General features: G+C 34.9%; 1 protein-coding gene across 2 annotated transcripts in view; it reads right to left on the bottom strand.

Moving 5' to 3' along the window:
* Positions 1–7,804: 7,804 nt before the first annotated feature.
* Positions 7,805–20,315, bottom strand: part of Mmut (methylmalonyl-CoA mutase) — a 29,657-nt gene continuing 17,146 nt past the window's right edge. For both annotated transcript variants that reach the window (XM_005005949.4, XM_003474906.5), the window contains exons 9-13: positions 19,496–19,611; positions 13,982–14,113; positions 13,602–13,749; positions 11,547–11,714; positions 7,805–8,689 (exon numbers count right to left, since the gene is read on the bottom strand). In XM_005005949.4, the coding sequence (XP_005006006.1) occupies positions 8,561–8,689; positions 11,547–11,714; positions 13,602–13,749; positions 13,982–14,113; positions 19,496–19,611 (693 nt within the window). In that variant the 3' untranslated portion in view covers positions 7,805–8,560. The remainder of the gene's footprint in view (positions 8,690–11,546; positions 11,715–13,601; positions 13,750–13,981; positions 14,114–19,495; positions 19,612–20,315) is intronic.

Below are 20,315 nucleotides of genomic sequence, written 5' to 3'. Positions count from 1 at the left end.
CACTGGATGCTTAGACTCCATGTGGTAAAGAATTTTGAAGCTTTCATGGCTTCACTGGATAGCTGGTTGCTGCGTATTATACAAATCCAAATTTGACAATGTGAATCATTTGTTAGAATGAAACCATAATTTAAGCAGAATCAATGTTTTAAATATAGCTTTCATTTTATTAGCACTTCCAGAATCTTCTACTGTCCCGTACTCTGCAAAGAAGTACTCTGGTGATAGTTGTTTTTCATTTTGGCTTGGATTAGCATGTGAGATTACAAAAACTGACAGAGAAGTGGGAAAGAGCAACAAGTGGAAGTGGTAAATAAAAGAACCACCAGATAAATCAAGATAAACTTGAGTCATTTGCGGATAAACAGATGCAGCTTGAGACCATGATCTTAAGTGGAAGAAGGAAGACACTCAAGTTTAAATATCACATTGTTTCTCTTGTGTGAGAAACTCAAAAGTGTAAACAATGAGCAAATGGGGGGCTAGACACTGGGAAGGAGGAAGAACTTGTTTGGATGGGAAGGGGAACAAGAGATGGGAGAGAAAGAAAGGCAAAAGAATTAAAAACAAAGAATGGAAGTAAGAATGGAAACAAAACTTCTGCAAGTGTGGAGGGGAAGAAAGGTTGAAGGAAGGGGAGGGGAATGGGATAACAGGAAAAATTAAGATGTATTATGTACAGGTGCAAGTTTCTTATGATGAATGTGAGCACTAAGTATGGAATATATGTACTAATAAAAGTTTATTAAATGAGCAGGCCACTAAAAGCTAAAATAAGTGTCAGATTCTGCCTGTAAGCTGCAACTGTACAAATGAAATACAATTAATTCATCTGCTGCTACAAAGTCTGCCACCAGATGTAGCTTGCCACTCACCCCTCACTGGTAAGAGTTTTGATGAGTTTGCAAATGATTATCATGTCCCTGTGCACTCAAATTTCTCTGGTAATGTTAATTTGTATTTGCAGCCTTTCCCCAGCATCCGCATCACTGCCTCAGGTCCACCTTAGATCACCAGACATGAGATTCTCATAAGGAGTGTGCATCCTAGATTCCGTGCGTGTGCAGTTCGCAGTAGAGTTTGTACGATTATGAGAATCTTATGCTATTGCTGATCTAACAGGATACAGAACTCACGTAGTAAAGTGAGTAATGAGGAGTGACTGTGAATACAGATAAAATTTCATCAACTAGCCTGCCATTCTCCTTCTGCTCAGTTCGCAAAGGTACAAGTCTGTAGCTTAGGGGTTCAGGAGCCCTGTTCTAACAGACATAAAGAATACTATAATGACCATCTTCAAGCTCCTTCTTTTCATGTGCTACAATATGAAATGACTTGTTACAAATCTAATAGCTATTTATTGAACACTTACTATGTGCTAACACTATTCTAAGTGCTACAGTTACATACATTATACAAGTCTTTTTATATGTATAACTAACATTTCATTGGTAACCATACGTGCTCCCTAATCCTCATGACAATAGTGCAATATAGATATTTAGTCTTCATTTAAGGTGAGGAAAGTATTATTCAGGGAATAACTCTGGCAGCAACTAAGCATAGTAGTGTCAATCATAGAATAGTGCCGAAAAGATTCAGAAAAAGCCAGGTTTACTGTGACCTAAATTACTCAATAGGAAGTTTCCTGAAATACATCATTCCTAAATTGGTTCTTAAAGGAAACCATTATTTAAATGCAAAGGCAGAAGTGTAACACACATTTTCCTTGATTTAGGTAAAGCAACAACATGGCTCAGAGAAAACGAGGCAAAAAGATGAAGATGTAAAGGTGTATTCTTACTTCAATTATCCACATCCACTAGACCTCTAGAATGGTAGAGTGAGCCTCCTGTTATTCTGTCTTCAGTCTATTAGAGTCAGCTGCAGAGAGGAGAATGCAGCAATTGATTAGTGCTATCCACGTGAGACAAATAGGACCATCATTAATTTCATGCTAATGTGTCACACACAAGGCAGTATTGGCATGACTGTGTTTGTTTGCGCTAAATTTTTTTAAAAAGCTGTATTAGAATCATTGTTGGATAGGTTACCAATATGTATTGCTTGGGAGAGTAAAGTAAAAGCAAGTAGAAAATATTTACAGAATGGGAAAAAGATTTTGTTAGCCACAGCTCAGAAAAGTATTATATAGCATATATAAAATAAAAAAGACCCCCCCAATAAAAGACCCAATCAAAAATTTGACAACTGAAATGAATAGACACTTCTCACAAGAGGTACAATAAAAATATTTAACATCTCTGGACCTTAAAAAAGTGCAAATTAAAATAACACTGAAAATTTCAATTCCAAAAAACAGGCTATTATCAAGAAATCATATACAGCAAATGTTGGCAAGGTTATGGGAGTAAAGTGACCCTTCTACATTGTTGGTGGGAATGTAAATTGATGCAGTCACTATGGAAATTTCTATGGAGATTCCTCAGCAAACTATAGCTAGAGATTACATCTGACTCAACTATTCCACTGTAAAGATACAGTATAACAGTGATATATGCATCGCCATGTTACAGCAGCAAAACTTGTAACAGCTAAATATTACTTCATTGTATTATTTTCCATTACCATAATTACTAATGATGTTGAGTCTTTTTAGGAGCCCCTTTGCTTTTAAAATATCTTATTTGTTGAAGTATTTCTTCACACATTTTCTTCCTTTTATATTTGGTGTTTGGCCACCTTATTATTGAGTTTTAGAGTTTTTGTATATTCTGAATAAAATCCTTTATTAAATATATGATTTGCAAATATTTTTCCAAATCTGTGCCTTATGGTTTCATTTTAACAATGTTATTTAGAGAACAGAAACTTTAATTTTGTTTCAATTCAAATTACCAATTTATTCTTTCATGGTTCATCTTGTTTTTATTCTTTATGAAACAGCTTTATAAAATTTAAGATGCTTCATCTAACCTAAGATGACAAAGGTTTTCTTCTGTTGCTTTCAATAAATGTTATAGTCTTTGGGTTTCAGCTTCTCTAGGATTCAGGAGATCAAGTAAATCACTTTGCCAGAACCCAAAAGCTGGTGAAAGGTTGAAGAACAGAGTCCACATCAAGCTTGTGTTCTTTCCACTGCTCAATGTGACTCATGGAGGTTAAGCTTGGATGCTGGTATACAATTGTGAATGCCTAAGGGGAAAGTGTGATCAAAATAGAAGCAGAATCTTAGAAACAAAGCATTTTATCAAGTACATTTTTTTCATCAATTCTCTCACCTGCACACACTTCCACATGCACACATATGCACACAAATATGTTCATACATAACTGTAAAAAGTAATCAAAGTGATGAAAATTTGACAAAGGAAATACTTGTGCAACATTTTTAGCACACTTTTCCCTTTCCACTCTTAGGTCCCTAGCAGTGGAGTTTCATTGATGTTCTCTTCAAGAAGCATCTTAACATACACACATTAGACCCTAATGGTTTGTGAAACAAATTTTTCCTTGGTAAGGCCATTTTCTTTGAAGTAAACACCTAGTTAGTAGAGTGCACAAGAGCCTGAGCTGTGCATAGTTAACTACGAAATATATTTACTGACAACTACCCTTGTTTAGGAAAATCTAGTACAAGATATTTCAATCATCCCCTCTGCCTCTTTGTGTGATCAGAAACATTTTTTCCTCCTCTTTGAACTTCTCTTAATGACCAAAATAAATCTTCTACCAACAAAAAACTTTAGTTGTTATTTGTGTTGATGTAGCTAGTGAGAAACGTTGTGTGTTTGGTCAATTCAAATAGCAAGTGATTAAATTTCCTTACCAGAGGGGCTGGGGGTTTAGCTCAGCGGCATAAGCACCTGCCTTGCAAGCAGGTGGTCGTGAGTTCGGTCCCTGGTACTGATAAAAAGTTTTAAAAAATTTTTTTTTCCTCACCAGAATGGTAGTGAATACAGGGTTATGATTTGAATCTGGATGTCCCCCAAAGCTCAGGCAGTCTGGGAGGCAAGTTTCTAGGGTTTGTGAATGTCCCATGGTCCCAAATTGGGGTTATGGGTGTGAGTGCCACACCCAAGGCGGTGTGGTCTACATACAATATAAGGGATACAAAGTCTTCTCTTCAAACTTTTCCACTTTTGCTCTTGTTGCTTGTGCTGTTGTCTCCCACCATGAACTATTTCCCTTGCCATGTAACACTCTGTCTTGGAGCCAGCGGATTATGGACTGAAATCTCCACAAACTGTGAGCCAAACGAACCCTTACTTCCTTCCCTCCCTTTGGCTGTCAGGTATTTGTCCCAACAACGAGAGAAAAGTAACCAAGACAAACAGGTTGTCTCTATTCTTTCACATATTATTGACACCATCTCTCTGAGCCACTTTATGTAAAAGACACTGCCAATTCAAGTATGTATAAGGCATATATCTGAAAAGTCTATTTTCTCCACTGGTCTACTTATTAGATTCTTTTGTGATCAATAGCACGCACTGAGTACAGTGATCCTGAGTTTAAGTAGAGTTTACAAAATAGATTGAAATTAAGGGCTGTACTCTGAGCTAAACATTTTCAATATGTAATCATAACAGTTTCCAAATCAGGTGGATCAGAAGCTGAAACATCTCCCCAATCAAAAAAAGTTTGGCTAATCCCAGGCCCCCCAAAATGTATTTTATTAGCATTTGAGAAAGCTATTATAAATAGCTGTGAAATACATTTGTGAACAAAATGTATTTTATTAGCATTTGAGAAAGCTATTATCTATAGCTACAGCAAATGAATGAAAGCTCAAGTTAAAAAAAAAAAGTAATAGAGAAATATTTGGCTTTATCAGTAATGTCCATCCGTCGTTGCCTTGAAATTAGCAATCTTCCAGGCAGAAATCTATTCTAAAAAAAGGATTCAAAGTAAGATGTTAATGAATGATAAAATCCTAATCCAGTATTTTTAAATTTTACCTCCTTTCATGAATTTGATGCTTCTGCCATTCTAACAACTGCCCCCTTTTCCTGAATGTGTTCTTTTCCACGCTCCTCTGTTATCTCCTACTACCTACTTAATTCCTCTTTATGGTTTAGCCTTCGTATGTTGTCTCTCCTTTGAAGCTTTCCTTTGTCCTATAAAGAAAATTAATAAGTCATACAGCATTTTCAGAGAACTATGGAGCCCTCCTAGATGATATAGAGTCACAGTCTTTTCCTAAATTCACATTCTGAAAATTGGCTTTCAGTTCCTACAGAAGAATTTTTTTCCAAAAGGAAAGAAGCACAGCTCTTAGAAAATATAATAATAATTTCTATAGCAAGGATTTATTTTGTTTTCACTGCATGGTAACAGAGTTCAAAGTAGTTGCATACAATTCCATTTTATCCTTATAACAAACATTTGGGTAGTAATCTATTATGACTCTATAAAGATGGAACACGTATTTACTAATCTTCATTAAGTTTACTGAATGCATAATGAGAGCTTTGAGAATGATTTTAAGACTGCTGTTGATTCAGCATCGCCCCAAATATCTTTGAGGCAAGTGTTTGAATAAACACAAAAGTAATTCTTCCGGGGCTGGGGATTTAGCTCAGCAGCATAAGCACCTGCCTTGCAAGTATGTGGTTGTGAGTTCGATCCCCAGTACTGATAAAAAAATAAAAAGTGACTCTTCCAATTGCTGTCACCAAATACAACGGATGCACTGTTTCTAGACTTGGGTATTTTCTGTTGAATGTCGAATGCTCATAGGGGAAGCCTGATTTAAGCCCACTTGAGTTGGGGCTTTTTTCACATATGCATATGAAACCATGCTGAGCCTTAAGCCAGGAAAGCCAGTAGTCCAGTTTTTAGCATGCTATGAATTGTAACGCTAGTGTATTTCCAGTTGGAGTGGGTTACAAAGCATAGCCTCTTCTAAGAATTGGAGAACGGAAAGACAACAGTCCATTATGAGGTACATACAAGCACAGCCTTCTCCCAGTTAATCAATCAAACCCTAATCTTCTGATAATGCTGAGGAATTGTGTAGATGTCACTAAAGACCCCACTCAGTCCCTGTTAAGTAAATGCGAGACTATCTGAACATTTAATTGAGTCAGATGGACACCTTTTGAAAGAGATGGTTTAAAATTTTCCTGAACCCAGACTCCAAACCTTCCTTTATTGCCTGATCTTCTTTTTGCCTGCTCATCTGCAGAGAACAAGCATCAGTTTGTACTTCTGGAGTTCCAACCTGCTCATCATGTTTCCTCTATTTTGCCCTGTGAGTTTCAGGTTTAGCCAGACTCCAAAATTGTCCAAGTCATTTCTCTGAATAAACCATACATAACACACATATCTCACATACCATTCACATTACATAAATTTTCCCTAGTGATTATTCTTGTTGGACTATCTAATTGGTAGAGGTTTCAGTTAGTTTATACCTGCATCCCTTGAGTTGGAGTGTATGCATACATGTGTGGGGTGTATGTCTCACAATTTGACTTGAAGGAAACAAAGATGTCTATGTCATACTGGCCACAAATGTAAAATTTTGCCTCCACTGGAATTATACATCACACAATAATCCTATCAATAATGAAATAGTGGGCTGGAAATATACTCCATGGTAGAGTATTACCTAGCATGTATCAGATCTTGAGTTTGATTCCCAGTAAATCACCCCTCAAAGATGAACTAATGTGACATAGATCGGTGTCTCAAATGTTTCAACAGGCCGAGGGGGTGCCTACCTCTAACACAACACACAGTCAGTATCTCAGTAAGATGTTCTCTGCACTATGCTTTGATCGTGCTTTATAATATCACTAGAATCTTTTGATTTTGATTCAAGTTCTTTTCTCAGAAAGAAATGATGTAAGTAGTTGTTGTCTGAACCATTACTATTTTACAATACTATTTCTTGAATATTGATAACTGATCTGGACAAAACATATATTCACGTTCTTTTCACACTTGTTCATGGTCCTGATCATTTCCAAAAGTCTGCAGAGAAGTTTTGATCTAAACATGGGGACACTAATAAAAGTTAGATAAAGTAAAATCTGTTTTGGAATCTTTTGTAACGTAAATAGCACTAAAGTGCTTAAACCTTGCCATTTTCTGGATATAAAAATAATGAAATGCAATCTAGCATCAGGCCAAATTTAAATACTATGGGTCATGCCACAGATATTTCAAGAGATAGGTTTTTTAAGAATTGGGATTGTGAAGACATTGTGCTTGAGCTCAGATAACAAACGCATCATAAAGGAGCAATTTAGCAGCACTTGGCTGCCTTTCTTTTTCCAAAACTGCCTACTAAAAAGACAGTAAATATCAAGAATATTATTTCATGTCACTCAGCAAACAATGCTTCACAGAGATGAAATACTTATTGAATTGATAAGCATTTCTTTATAAGGAAGAATAAGTCAAATGGCATACAAAATGTATCACTGGACTTGAAGTCAGAATGCACACCTGTGAAATAGGAATAGTCATAATTTAATATCATTGTAATAGTTATATTCTAAAAATTAAATTTTTATAATATAGCTTATAAATTCTATAGCAGTATGTGAAGGATTATAAAATTAACCTCGTACCAAAGCACTGTTCTCTTAATAAAATATAGCAGAATTCATTGCAAAAGAATCACTGCTACTTATTTTATATTCATTTAATGATTTATTTGAGTAATAGAGGAAATTTTCTTCTTTAAGTAAATCTTAACAACAAAGTACAGCTATTCTTTGGAGTATTTATGTTCTTAAAATTGTATTATATACATGTGCCAACTCCCCACAAAGAATGTAAACATTATGTACTATAAACATGTACAAATAAAGACAATATCTGACAAAAATTAAAATTAAAAAATTATCTTTATTGGACAGATCTTTCTGGATCTAGAAAACTAATTTATTTTTATATCACATTCTTTTGTTTCATTTACATTCACAGCTTACATCACTATCATGAAGGAATCCATCTTAACAATTTACGTCCTTTTATTTAAGGAATATTCACATACATTCTCCTGGATTTTCAGTAATGCTAAGCAATCAAAGAGCACATTTTCACGCGAAGGAAGAGAGCAAAGTCAGACAAGAAACAGTCAGTCGTCCCCTACTGCAATCTACAGTCTCCAACACGATTCTGGTAATGTTTGGCTGAAGTTCCTAACCACAACCTATGGTCCTACATGAATACTCCCCACTAATTTTTTTTTTTTAAGGTAGATTTTATTTTTTGGTTTTCAAGTCAATATAATGCCAGTTGAAGAACAGAACCAGGCAAAATTTTTCATGGGTAAAGTTTAATTCTTAAAGTCAAAAGTAAGTTGATTTATAAGAAATATTCCTAAATAGTATTTCACTATTATTTTCTAAAATAATACATTTGATAAAGTATTGTTATAGAGGGTTATGGCCAGTATCTTTTTAAAAGTGTAACTGTATTTATAAACTTATAGTATGCCAAGTGTGGTATTTTAGTGTAAAATTTTCAAAGAAAGTACGTATCAGGTGTTGAGACTTCAACTGAAGGAATGACTTTACTCTCTTCTTTGATTTTAATTTAAAAAAAGACTTTAGAATAAAGCTAACCCAAAGCCAAGGTATTACACAGCTTGCTGCTTCTTTTCCAAAGACTTCTCAATATCATCAAGCACTTGAACAGCAGCCTTAGGAATTCGAGTTCCAGGACCAAATATGCGGGAAACACCAACTTCATACAGAAAATCATAATCCTGTTGACAGAATTTGTTCAGTTAATGAGAGTTTATTTCTAATGTCAAAAAAGCCAAGCAAAACCACAAATGTTTCTCTTTCTTCTTTGCCCCAGACCTTCTCAACTAGTCTACTGTTGGTGTAGGGGACTAAAAGTTCTTCCTTGACTGAGACCACTATTGCTAGTGGCAACACCTTCCAAGCCCACGTCACTAAAAACCAAAACATACTCTGCCCAATTATTGGTGGTGGCAGAAAGCTGTTTGACCCTAAGAACTTCTGAATTCTATACCATAACTTTCTCTAAGTTATGCTAGAGGAAGTGCTAAGTAAGTGCTAGAGGTTTTCAAAACTCATAAGAAACCTGGACCAAATACTGCCACAATCATCTCCATATTGGTGATAGGTAGACTGATAGATTGATAGGCTATTTTCATCATTCTCTGAGTTACAGACTTGGAATGGAGTATTCAACTGGAAAAGAACTAGGAAAGCTAAAATGAAATCTTTTGGCTTTCTAACTCTTCTGTAAGCTTTGTAAACTGTAGTTAGCGAGTAAAATATTAGCAGTAAGTGAATCTAGGTAAAGTTATATAGTACATATATTCTTTGTGATTTTATTTTTTACCTTATCTGTAAGTAAGGATCATAGGATTGCTAAACCTGCCTAAAAAACTTGGAGGCCACTGCCGCTAGGAGCACTGAAGAATCCTGATTGTAATTATATATTAGTGAAGATACATCATGTTTATTTATTCCAACCACAAGAACTTTAAACTCTGCACTGGTAGGGGTAGGGACTATATCTGTCTGATTAAACACTACATACTAGTGCCTTCTGATTTTAAAATTCAGTGACTTTCAATTGAACAGCAGCAGCATTTTACTCATACATGTTCAGTGTGCTACGGTTAGGACAAGTGTTCTATGCAGGCCATGTATGAAAGGCTGCGTCCTCGGTCTCTGGTACTCCTGGGTGGCAGTGGAGCTTTAGGAGACGAGGTGTAGCAGGACGTCTCAGATCACTGGAAGCGGGACCCTGAAGAGGTTTCCTCCTCTTTTGTGCCCTGGCCAAGAGGCAGACAGTGTCACTCCTTCCCATCATTCCCAACATGGTGTGCTGCCTCACCACAGGTTGAAAGGCAACAAGACCATGGTCTAAAACTGCCAAGACCACGAGCCAGAATAAACCTTTCACTTTGCTTATCTCATATTTGTTACAATAACAGACATCTGACTAACATGTAGTTAAGTAGTACAAATGGATAGAAAAAGAGGCAGCTTTTGACTGCTTTCATTGCACTTCTAGGTCACCCATACTAATATGGAAGTGTATTATAGGGGGAAATATGGAAAACAGCTAAAGATGTTCTAAGTTATTCAAATATCCAGAAAGTTAATATGACTTGTATGAAATACTGAAAATGTAATCTCACATAACTGACTTACAACTTGTCTTAATTTTTATGTCAATTTAAATATTTTATGTAGCCAAATTTTGACTGCTGCATTTTAAAATCATGCTTAACAGCTTAAATATTGACTCTATAACTGCAAGACAGACTTTTTCCACAGGAGGACAGTAATAAAGAATAACAGTCCTTATTCAAGTGTGGCAACACACGCATGTTGTCCTAGCACTTGGGAGACTGAGGCAGGAGGATCACTCGAGTGCAGAAATTTGAGACCAGTCTAGGCAAGTGAAATTTTCTCTGTCTCTCTCTCTCTCTCTCCCTTTTGCACACACAAATAGTGAAAATAATTGGTAAGTACATTAATAAAAGTACATTTATGTTGACTATACAACCTTAAGAACTGTATTGTTAGAAAGAAAATAAGTAACATCCAGCTTGTTCACTAGTCCTACGTTATCACCAATCTCACAGCCTCATATGTATGTATTTTCTCATTTCATAAGTGACATGTCAATGCACGATTCTTATTCTGAGTTGTAACCCAGTGAGAAAAACTGTGGAACTGGAAATGGGATCACATTTCACTGATGAATTTCTGCTGTAGTGGCGGGGTCTTTGCACCGAGTCGTTCATTCAGAACAGCCTCATATATAGGTCTTCTAACTTAGTATTTTTTCTATTCCAGTAAAAAAGGAAAACTTAGCATAAGTAGAGACTAGAATGGAAATTAGATAATTTTTATATTTTAACTAACTAGGAAAGTAATAGGTGGATGGTGTTCTCTCACCCTATTAATAAACTAATTGACATTAATTATTATCATGATCCATTTCTCTTTTTCTAAGAGGAACAACATTTTTGTTTAAGTATCTACTTTCATACAGCGTATATCATTCAGCACAAGCTGATTCCATATGCCCGCATTAAGGTATTTTTGATTCCAAGAAAGTAGATTAGATAATAATAAAGTTTCTGGGATGGGAACATGGAAGAAATGGAAGAGGCTGCTTCCCTGTAATAGAAGAAAGCTACCCACAGGTCTCACTCTAGTACCAAGAAAAGGAGTCCTCACTGTATCTCACCTAGGGTTGCATATATTCACTGTGTGTTTAGCATTCTTCCCTATTCCAAGTGTGAGGCAGCACTGATTTTATCTTGTGTTTTCTCCATCACTGACTATTGAATATGAAGCAGGTAGGTATCAGCCATAAGGTACTGGTTTGTATGGATACAGTTCTATCATAGAGTCTTCATAAACAAATAAAATAATCTTAATAAATCAAAATGTAACTCGAATAGAGAATAACACTCCCTACTTTTGATCTCTGTAAAATTTAATTACTAAAATCACCAATAAAAAATTGGCTTTGAATCTACAATAAATTTATCTTTAGAACTACAAGTAATCTATCATTATTCAGGATTTCCATTCCAGTACTAGGGAAATACTAAAGGGACATACCTGTGGCGGTATCACCCCTCCACACGTGACGAGGATATCTGGGCGTCCCAGGGCATTAAGTTCTTTGATGAGCTCAGGAACAAGGGTTTTATGCCCTGCAGCGAGTGTGCTCACACCCACAGTGTGCACGTCTGCGTCCACCGCCTGCTGGGCCACCTCGCGGGGAGTCTAAGCAACCAGAAGGGAAAGGGACAGATCATCATCCCTGCATAGTTGTAAAAGTGTTATGTGCTTAAAGTCTTTTCTCATCATAAATGGGGCTGTATCTGTAACTCCACATTTCATCATTCTCAAATTTGTTTTGCTTTTTTATATACAAGTAGATAGTAAGAAAGAAAATAGAAAATGCACTCTTCTATGAAAAAAAAAAAACAAGATTTCATAACAAAATAAATACTTTAGTTAGTATACTATGCATGTGATCTTACAAGAATGGCCAAACTGTTATTCCCAGTACAAGTCACAAAAAGAGAAAGTAGACACAAACAAAAGGGCTAAACTTCTTTTCAATGATAAAAAAGAAATCAGTAGTATAAATCATACTACTCACACTACTGATGTAATAAATATCAATACTGTATTTATTTATAGCATTAAAATTTATCAATTAGGTCTAAATTATATGAGAAAATAGCTTCCCCAAACACTCTTTAAACTAAAGAAGAAATATAAGCAAATATTATCTCTTATTATAATCTCTCCAAAATATATTTGAAGTCTTCGATACCAACATTTACTGAGCAGTATATACAGTACTAGGAAATATGTGATAGAATCTGGGAAGAAGTAAAAGACTAAATCCAAAATACAGTGTAAATAAATAAATCTTATCCAGGCATGGTGGTACATTCCTTTAATCACAGCATTCTGGGAGGCTTAAATAGGAAGATCATAAATCTGAGCCCACTCTGGGTAAGTTAGTGAAAACCTTGCCTTCAAAGAAAAGAAAAAGCATGAGAAGTACAGAAGTGCAAAGGCTCTGGGTTCAATCCCCACACTGAGGAAGAAAGAATTTTAAAAGCAGAATGGGAAAGAATGACATCAGCAGGACAAAGACTAGGAAGCTCCAGTCTCCCACATAGACATTGAATTAACAATTGTATATGAACTAAGATACTTTTTTTGAAAACTCTAGAAATCAGGTGAGAGGCTGCAACACCCAGGTAAGTGCATAATAAAGAGACGGGATGGCCCCGAGGAGGATATGTTCTACCATCTAATAACTGAACTTAAGCCCTTTTAAAAAAATGACTTATTTTCATTACTGAATTATGAATTGAGTTACCAAAATCGTATTCAGTTTCAGCACTAATGAGTTTGTGACACTGCTAATTCAGGTGTATTTAAATCATTTCATATAAAAAGTACATATAAATTTTTCATTATAAATCTGAAAATGTGGAATGAACACCAGTTCAGAAACTACAAGTATAAGCACAAAAATTCATCAACACATGAATGCTCTGAGTTTGGCAAGATTTTAAGGCTTTTGAGTCTACACTCTCAAGTAATGAATTTACATTTAAGGACATCAAACAGCACAGAAGTGAAACCTTGTGTCTGTGAAAAATATTATCTTATAAATATGTGAAGAGATAGGATGAACTGTATTTTTGTCATTGTACCTAAACATTTTAAGTAAGGATTGATTTTCCTTTCAAAACAATGCAGATACATCATGAGGGCTATGTTTTCCACATATTAGTTAACTCTCAAAGAGTAGAACGAGAACTTTCAGTCAGGCATGGTGGTGCAAACCTGTAGTCCCAGCACTTGGGAGGCTGAGGCAATAGGATCACTGGGAGGCTGAGGCCAGCCTGGACTACATAGTGAGTTCAAGGCTGGTCTGAGCTACATAGCAAGACTGCTTCAAAAAATAATAAGTAACAAATAAAAAAGGCCTTTGAAAGTAACCCAAAGCTTAATTAAATTTTCATTTCTAAACATTTATTTTTGGAAGTTTGACAACATGAATTATAATTTAGTTTTTGTCATAATTAATTGAATTATATGTCTTCAGAAATAGAAAATATGCTAAATATATTCTTTTAGTACCTGGAAAAGAGGGCCTATGTCCACATCAAAGCCAAGATCAGCAAACCCTGTAGCAATAACTTTTGCTCCTCTGTCATGGCCATCTTGTCCCATTTTTGCCACAAGAAGACGTGGTCTGCGACCTTCACGTTCCTTAAACTTTTGAACTCTAATAAACAGTTTAAAAGACAACAACATTTAAATATTAACTGTTCAAGACATAAAACCCAATTTTTTTCACAGTAAATCTTTCAAGAATACCTATTCTGTCTTCTTGTATGGTACCACTATCTTTATTTTACACCAAAGCACCATTAAGTCCTGAATATGTCTACTATCTTCCTGTTAGGGTGGGAGTTGGGCAGGGCAGTGCAGGAAAGGAAAGGAATTTCACATATTACCTCTTTATAGCAGATGTTATTTCAGTACTTTCTCCAAATTCCTGGCGATACGCTCCACTCACCATACGATCATTAGCTCTATGTTCACCAAATACTTTTTTCATAGCATCTGTAATTTCTCCAACTGTACATCTAAAATATTAGAGCCCAACAGCATCACTATTTTGAAATAGATATTTGTTTACATTAACAGTCAATATGATTGGATATATAAATAAAAAATAGGTTGTCAAAAATGTTTTTAGTTTTTCCCCATTTCCCACTGGCAACTGGTTTGTTATAGATGGCTTTATCATGCAGGTATGGTCCTTCTATACTTGCTTTCTTTACAGTTTTTACTTATGATAGGGTATTGGATTTTGTTGAAAGTGTTTTCTACATCTATTGATATGATCATATAGATTTTAAACTTGCTTCTGTTTATGTGATGTACACTTATGTATGTTGAACCATCCTTGCATCTTTGGGATGAAACCTATTGATCATGGTGGATCACCTCTTTTGATAATATGCTACATTCTATTCGTTAATATCTTGAGGAAATTTGCATCTATATTCATCAAATATATTGGTCTATCATTTTCTTTTTTAGTTGGATCTTTATCTGGCTTTGGGATCAGAAGATAGTGGCTTCTATAAATGAATGTGGGAGTTCTCTGTTCCTTTCAGTTTCTTTGAACAACTTGAGTAGTATTGGTGGCACAATATCCTTAGAAGTTTTTAGAATTCAGCCATGAATTCAACAGGTACTATGGTTTGTTTTTGTTGGTTGACTATTACTAAGACAATTTAACTGCTTGTGCTAGATTGTTAGGTATATCTTCTTGAATTACTTTTAGTAGTTTGCATGTGTTTAGGAATATGTTCAATTTGGGTCCAAATTGTTAGTGTACAACTTTTCAAAGTACTTACTTACAATCTTCTGGATTTCAACACTGTGGTGATTTCATCTTTGTCATTTCTCACTTTTGCTGGGTGAGTCTTACTAAGGGCTTGTCTATTTCATTTAATCTTTCAAAGAAACAGCTCTTCGCTTTGTTGATTTGTTCTATAGGTTTTTTAAGTCCTAATTTCATTAGCTTTTACTCTCATCTTTTACTCTTTTTAGTTTTGGCTTGGGGCTAGATTGCTGTTTCTCAAGTATTTTATGATTTCTAGTTAGGATATTTATTTGGACTTCAGCTGTTTTCTTAATGTGCATGTTAATTGCAATGAATTTGCCTCTGAGAACTGCTTTCAGTGTCCCAAAGGTTTCACTGAGTTATACTGTCATTGTCATTAACTTCCAGAAATTTTAAAATTTCTTGTTAGATTTTTTCCTGTGATCCATTGTTTGTTTACAAGTATGTTGTTAATCTTCTAGATTTTACCGTTTCTAAATTTTCTTCTGTCAATTTCTATTTTCAGTGCACAGTGGTAATTTCAGTGTAGAGTGGTAATTTTAGTAGTTTTATATTTATTTAAGTAGGTTTTGTGGACTAACATGTGATCTATTTTGGAAAAAGTACCAAGTGCTGCTGGAAAGAATACATACTCTGCTGTAGAGTGGTGCAACACTCTGTATATATCAACTAAGTCCATGTGTTCAAGAGTGTGGTTCAGCTCTGAAATTTATTAGCTTTTTGTTTAGTTGATCTATCTCTTTGAGAAAATGGGGCATTAAAATCTACTATGATTGTGCAAATGCTTATCTGATCTTTTAATTTCAGCAGTATTTTTTTGTGAAGGTAGGTGCTCCAGTATGTGGTTTACCAATTTGTCTCTTCTTGTTGGATTGCACTTTAACTTAATATGAAGTGATCTGCTTTGTCTTTTCTAATTCATTTAAACTTGAAGTTTAACAGGTTTGATACTAGAATTGCACCACTGTTTATTTTCATGGTCCCAGTACATGAATTCTTATTTTCCATTCTTTAAATCTTTGAGTATCCTTTTGCATTAGATAGGTTTCTTGAATGCACATATTGTTGGATTTTGTTTTTTGATTCAATGTTCCAACTTGTGTCTTTTGATTGGAGAGCTGAGACTGTTAACATTGATAGATATTATTGAGTATGTTATTGTCTTCTTTATCACTTAGTATATCATTTGTTCTACTTTTCCAATTGTTTTTTATTGTTGATTATTCACTGACCTCACTAGCGTACTCTATGGTTTAAGATGTGTCCAATCTTGTGCTTCTGTCAAGTATTCCCCCTAAAATCATGAACAAGACAAAGATGTCTACTATCTCTTCTGCTCTTCAACACAAGCCTTGAAACATTAGCCCAAGTAATTAGGCAAGAGAAAGATATCCATTGGATGCCTATTGGGAAGGAAGAACTCAAATTATCATTATTTGTAAGTAGAAAAGTATCAAGCTCTTAAATTAGTAATCAATTTCAACAAAGTAGCAAGATACAAGATAAACACACAAAAATCATTAGCATTTGTGTATACCAACAATGAACAAGAAGGAAATAATGAAAACAATAATATTCATAATTGCTTCAAGAAAAATAATGTATTTAGGCATTAACATAACCAAAGAAGTGAAAGACTTCTATAAAGAAAACTACAGTACTCTGAAGAAAGAGACTGAAGAGGACATCAGGAAATGGAAAGATCTCCCTTGCTCCTGGATAAGCAGAACAAATACTATCAAAATGGCCATACTTCTATAACTGCTACACAGATTCAATATAGTCCAGTCAAAATACCAACCGCATACTTTGCAGATCTAGAGAAAACAATCCTAAAATTCATTGGAACCAGAAGGGACCCTGAATGGCAAAAGTTATTTTGGGCAATGAGCAAGGCAGGTGGCATAGCAATACCAGAAAAGCAATAGTAATGAAAACAACATGGTACTTAAAACAAAAAAGACACATGGATCAGCGGAACAGAACTGAGGATACCCACAAACCTCCCAGACATACTCAACTATTGGGTCTTTGGCAAAGGGTTCAAAAGGATATGTTGGAGGAAAGGGCCTATTCACCTAGTGGTGCTAGGAAAACTAGTTATCTCTATAGAAGAATGAAACTGGATCCTTATCTCTTACCATATACTAGATTAAAATCAAAATGGATCAAAGATACAACTATTACACCAGAGACACTAAACCTCCTAGAAGACAAAGTACTATGAATACATAGTAGTAGGAAATAATTTTCTAAACAGAACCTCCATTGCGGCAAGAATCACCAAATGGGATTTTATTAGACTAAAAAGTTTGTGTAAAGCAAGAGATTCAATCAGTAAAAAAAAAAAAAAAAACAACCTATAGAAAGGGCAAAAGTATTTACCTGCTATTCATCAGACAAAAAGCTAGTATTTGGAATATATTAAGAACTCAAAAAAATGAAATATCTCCAAATTAAAAACCCAGTCAAGAAATGGGCCAGAGAAATGAATAGATACTTCATAGAGGAAGAAATACAATTGGCCAACAAACATATGAAAAAGTGTTCAACATTTCTGGCCATTAAAGAAATATAAATTAAAACAACACTAAGATTTCACCTTACTCTGGAAAGAATAGCAATCATTAAGAAACCAAACAATAGGGGCTGGGGATTTAGCTCAGCGGCATAAGCACCTGCCTTGCAAGCAGCGGTCGTGAGTTCGATCCACGGTACTGATGAAAAAGAAAAAGACAAAAAAAAAAAAAAAAAAAAAGAAACCAAACAATAACAAATGCTGGTGTGGTTGTGGCAAAAACAAAAAACAAAAAAACAAAAAAACTTTCCTACATTATTGGTAGGAATGCAAACTTTCACAATCATTATGACAATCAATATGGAGACTTCTCAAAGGACTGAAACCTGAAATTCCATATGACCTAGCTATCTTCCTGCTAGGAATCTTCCACAAAAACTCAGATCAATATACTACATCATACATTGCATACTAATGTTTATAGCAGCACAATTCATAATAGGTGAACACTGGAAGCGATTTGTATACTCAACAGATGACTGGATAAACAAAATGGGATACTCCTCAGCTATAAGAAATTTGAGGCATTTGTAGGGAAATAGATGCACCTGGAAAACATAAGGTCATGTGAAATAAATCAGACACACAAGCTTGTATTCCTCAATTGAGTAAGGTGAAGCTCAAACAAAGAAAAGGAAACACCAGACAGAACACCAGACAGAAAGAGACAAAGTAACCATAGTTTTGTGTGTGTGTGTGTGTGTGTGTGTGTGTGTGTGTGTAGGTTCTGAAGGGGAAAGGAAAGGAATACAGATATGCCATGTACAGGAATCTAATAACCCTAATCAAGGTAAATATTTTAAGCCATAACATGTGCCAAGACAAATAGAATCAATAGATATGAAAGATGACTAGTGAACCAGAGGAGAAGGGGAAAGGGGCTAGTCAAAAAACAAGCTAAAATATGTACATGTAGCCACGCCCTAAAATGACTGTAAACTGTTTGAATTAAAAACATGTAGTAGTAAAATAAAATAAACAAGAAAAAAAGAATCTTTTTAATGTATTATAAAATCTTTTTGACAGTCCTTATCAAGTGTGATTTTCGATATCTTTATGTACTGTAATCTCTTCAACATTTGTCAAGCAAAAAAATGACTAAATGACAAGTAGACAAGTATCTGAAGGTTACTACATAATTCATGACTTAACAATAAAAATAAAAAGTAAGTATTACTCCTAGTGATTTTTTTTGAAAAGAAGTTAATTTTTCAACATCGAGCCAAAGAGGTCACAGGTAATCTTAATAAGACAAATTATATTTTAAAAGGAAACTAAATAATTAGGCCACAATGTCATCAGGACATTAACAAGTTAATGGGAAAAAGTTTGAAAAGTCTATTCTTATTGTTTGTGGTGGTACACACCTATAGTTTTAGTACTTGGGATGCTGAGGCAGGATCACCACAAGTTCAAGATTGGTTTGGGCTACATAGTGAGTTCAAGGTCAGCCTGAATCACCATAGCAAGACCCTATCTCAAAAACAAAAACAAAAACAAAAAAACAAACCACACACAAAACCTCTTATACTCCTAAAACAAAATGGCTTTATAGACAAGAAAAGTTTGGGATGGAATAGGCAAGATGGTTGTTTTTCTGGTTCCATCACAATTACAAATAATGCCAAAGCAATGGCATGACCATAAATTTTTCCTATACAATGTTTCCTCTTTTCTACAAAGGGCTCTGTTCCTGGTGAATTATCAAGGTAGGAAACATAACCTTGATGATATACTTTAGAGGACATCAAATTTCAACCAAAAAAATCAATGAAATTGATTCATTAAAATAACTTGAAACGTCCTGAACCACACTGAAATACGTAAGTATGAATATACACCATTCAAAGTAGATAAATGTTGTAAAGGAACAGAGATAGTTAAAAATAAACAAGAATTAAATTTGTTACGGCTTCCAGTATTTTCTTTAAGGCTAACAGGGCTTACAGGATTAACCTATTAATGTACATTCTGCAAAGTTAAATTCGTCAAACTTTCAGCATTTGGAAATCTGCAAACTTATTATATCCTCACCTTGCACGAGCTGCATCCACAGCGAGAGCCAAAATATTCCCATCTCCACTAGCAGCACATTGGGTCAGTGCAGCAAGACACTGCTCAGCCAGAGCCTGATCCCTGCTGGATTTGATCTTGTGAAAAAATAGAGGAAAGAGGTGGTTAATGTGAACAAGGAATAAAACGTATCAGGAGATGTGACCCCAATAATATTATATGGACAAAATTTGTTTCATAATGCTAACTCAGAAATAGGGGGGAAAAAAAGAAAGAAAAAGAAACAGAAGAATATAAAACCTAAGAAGTATATTTTAGTTAATTCATTCACTCAGGAAAATTTTTGAATTGGTCATGGTCCTAAGAATAGAGTCAAAGTTCAAAATTAAGTAAGAGTTACAAAAAGAATCTTCATTTTTCCTAAACTGGCACTAGAATCAAAAAACCTGCATCACCCAACTCTTGCACTTAGGGCGTAAGCTCGAGTAACTAAGAGAGATTCTCCAGTCATCAGTTCCTTCATCCAAAAAAGGAATGAAAATAGCAAATATCTGTTAAGTCAAATACACACAAAAATAAAAAATTTAAGAAAAGTATTCAGCACAGTGTGTGACACATAGCTCAAAAAATGACAACAAATATTTTAATACTGTAATTACAGAATTTCTTATTCAAAATAAGGTTTATTATCATTTGTAGTACATGGAGCCCTCAAATTTTAAAAGAACAGAGAGAACACAAATAACCTAAACTATAACGACCTTACAATCACAGAAAATACAATCCCACATATTAAGCAAGGCCTTTAAAATGATAAAAGTGGCAAAATATGACTGATGAG

Source organism: Cavia porcellus, unplaced genomic scaffold, assembly GCF_034190915.1.
Source record: "Cavia porcellus strain 051 isolate PalLab524CR breed Dunkin Hartley unplaced genomic scaffold, mCavPor4.1 scaffold_22, whole genome shotgun sequence".
Classification (NCBI taxonomy): Eukaryota; Metazoa; Chordata; class Mammalia; order Rodentia; family Caviidae; genus Cavia; species Cavia porcellus.
This window is presented reverse-complemented; position numbering and strand designations above follow the sequence as displayed.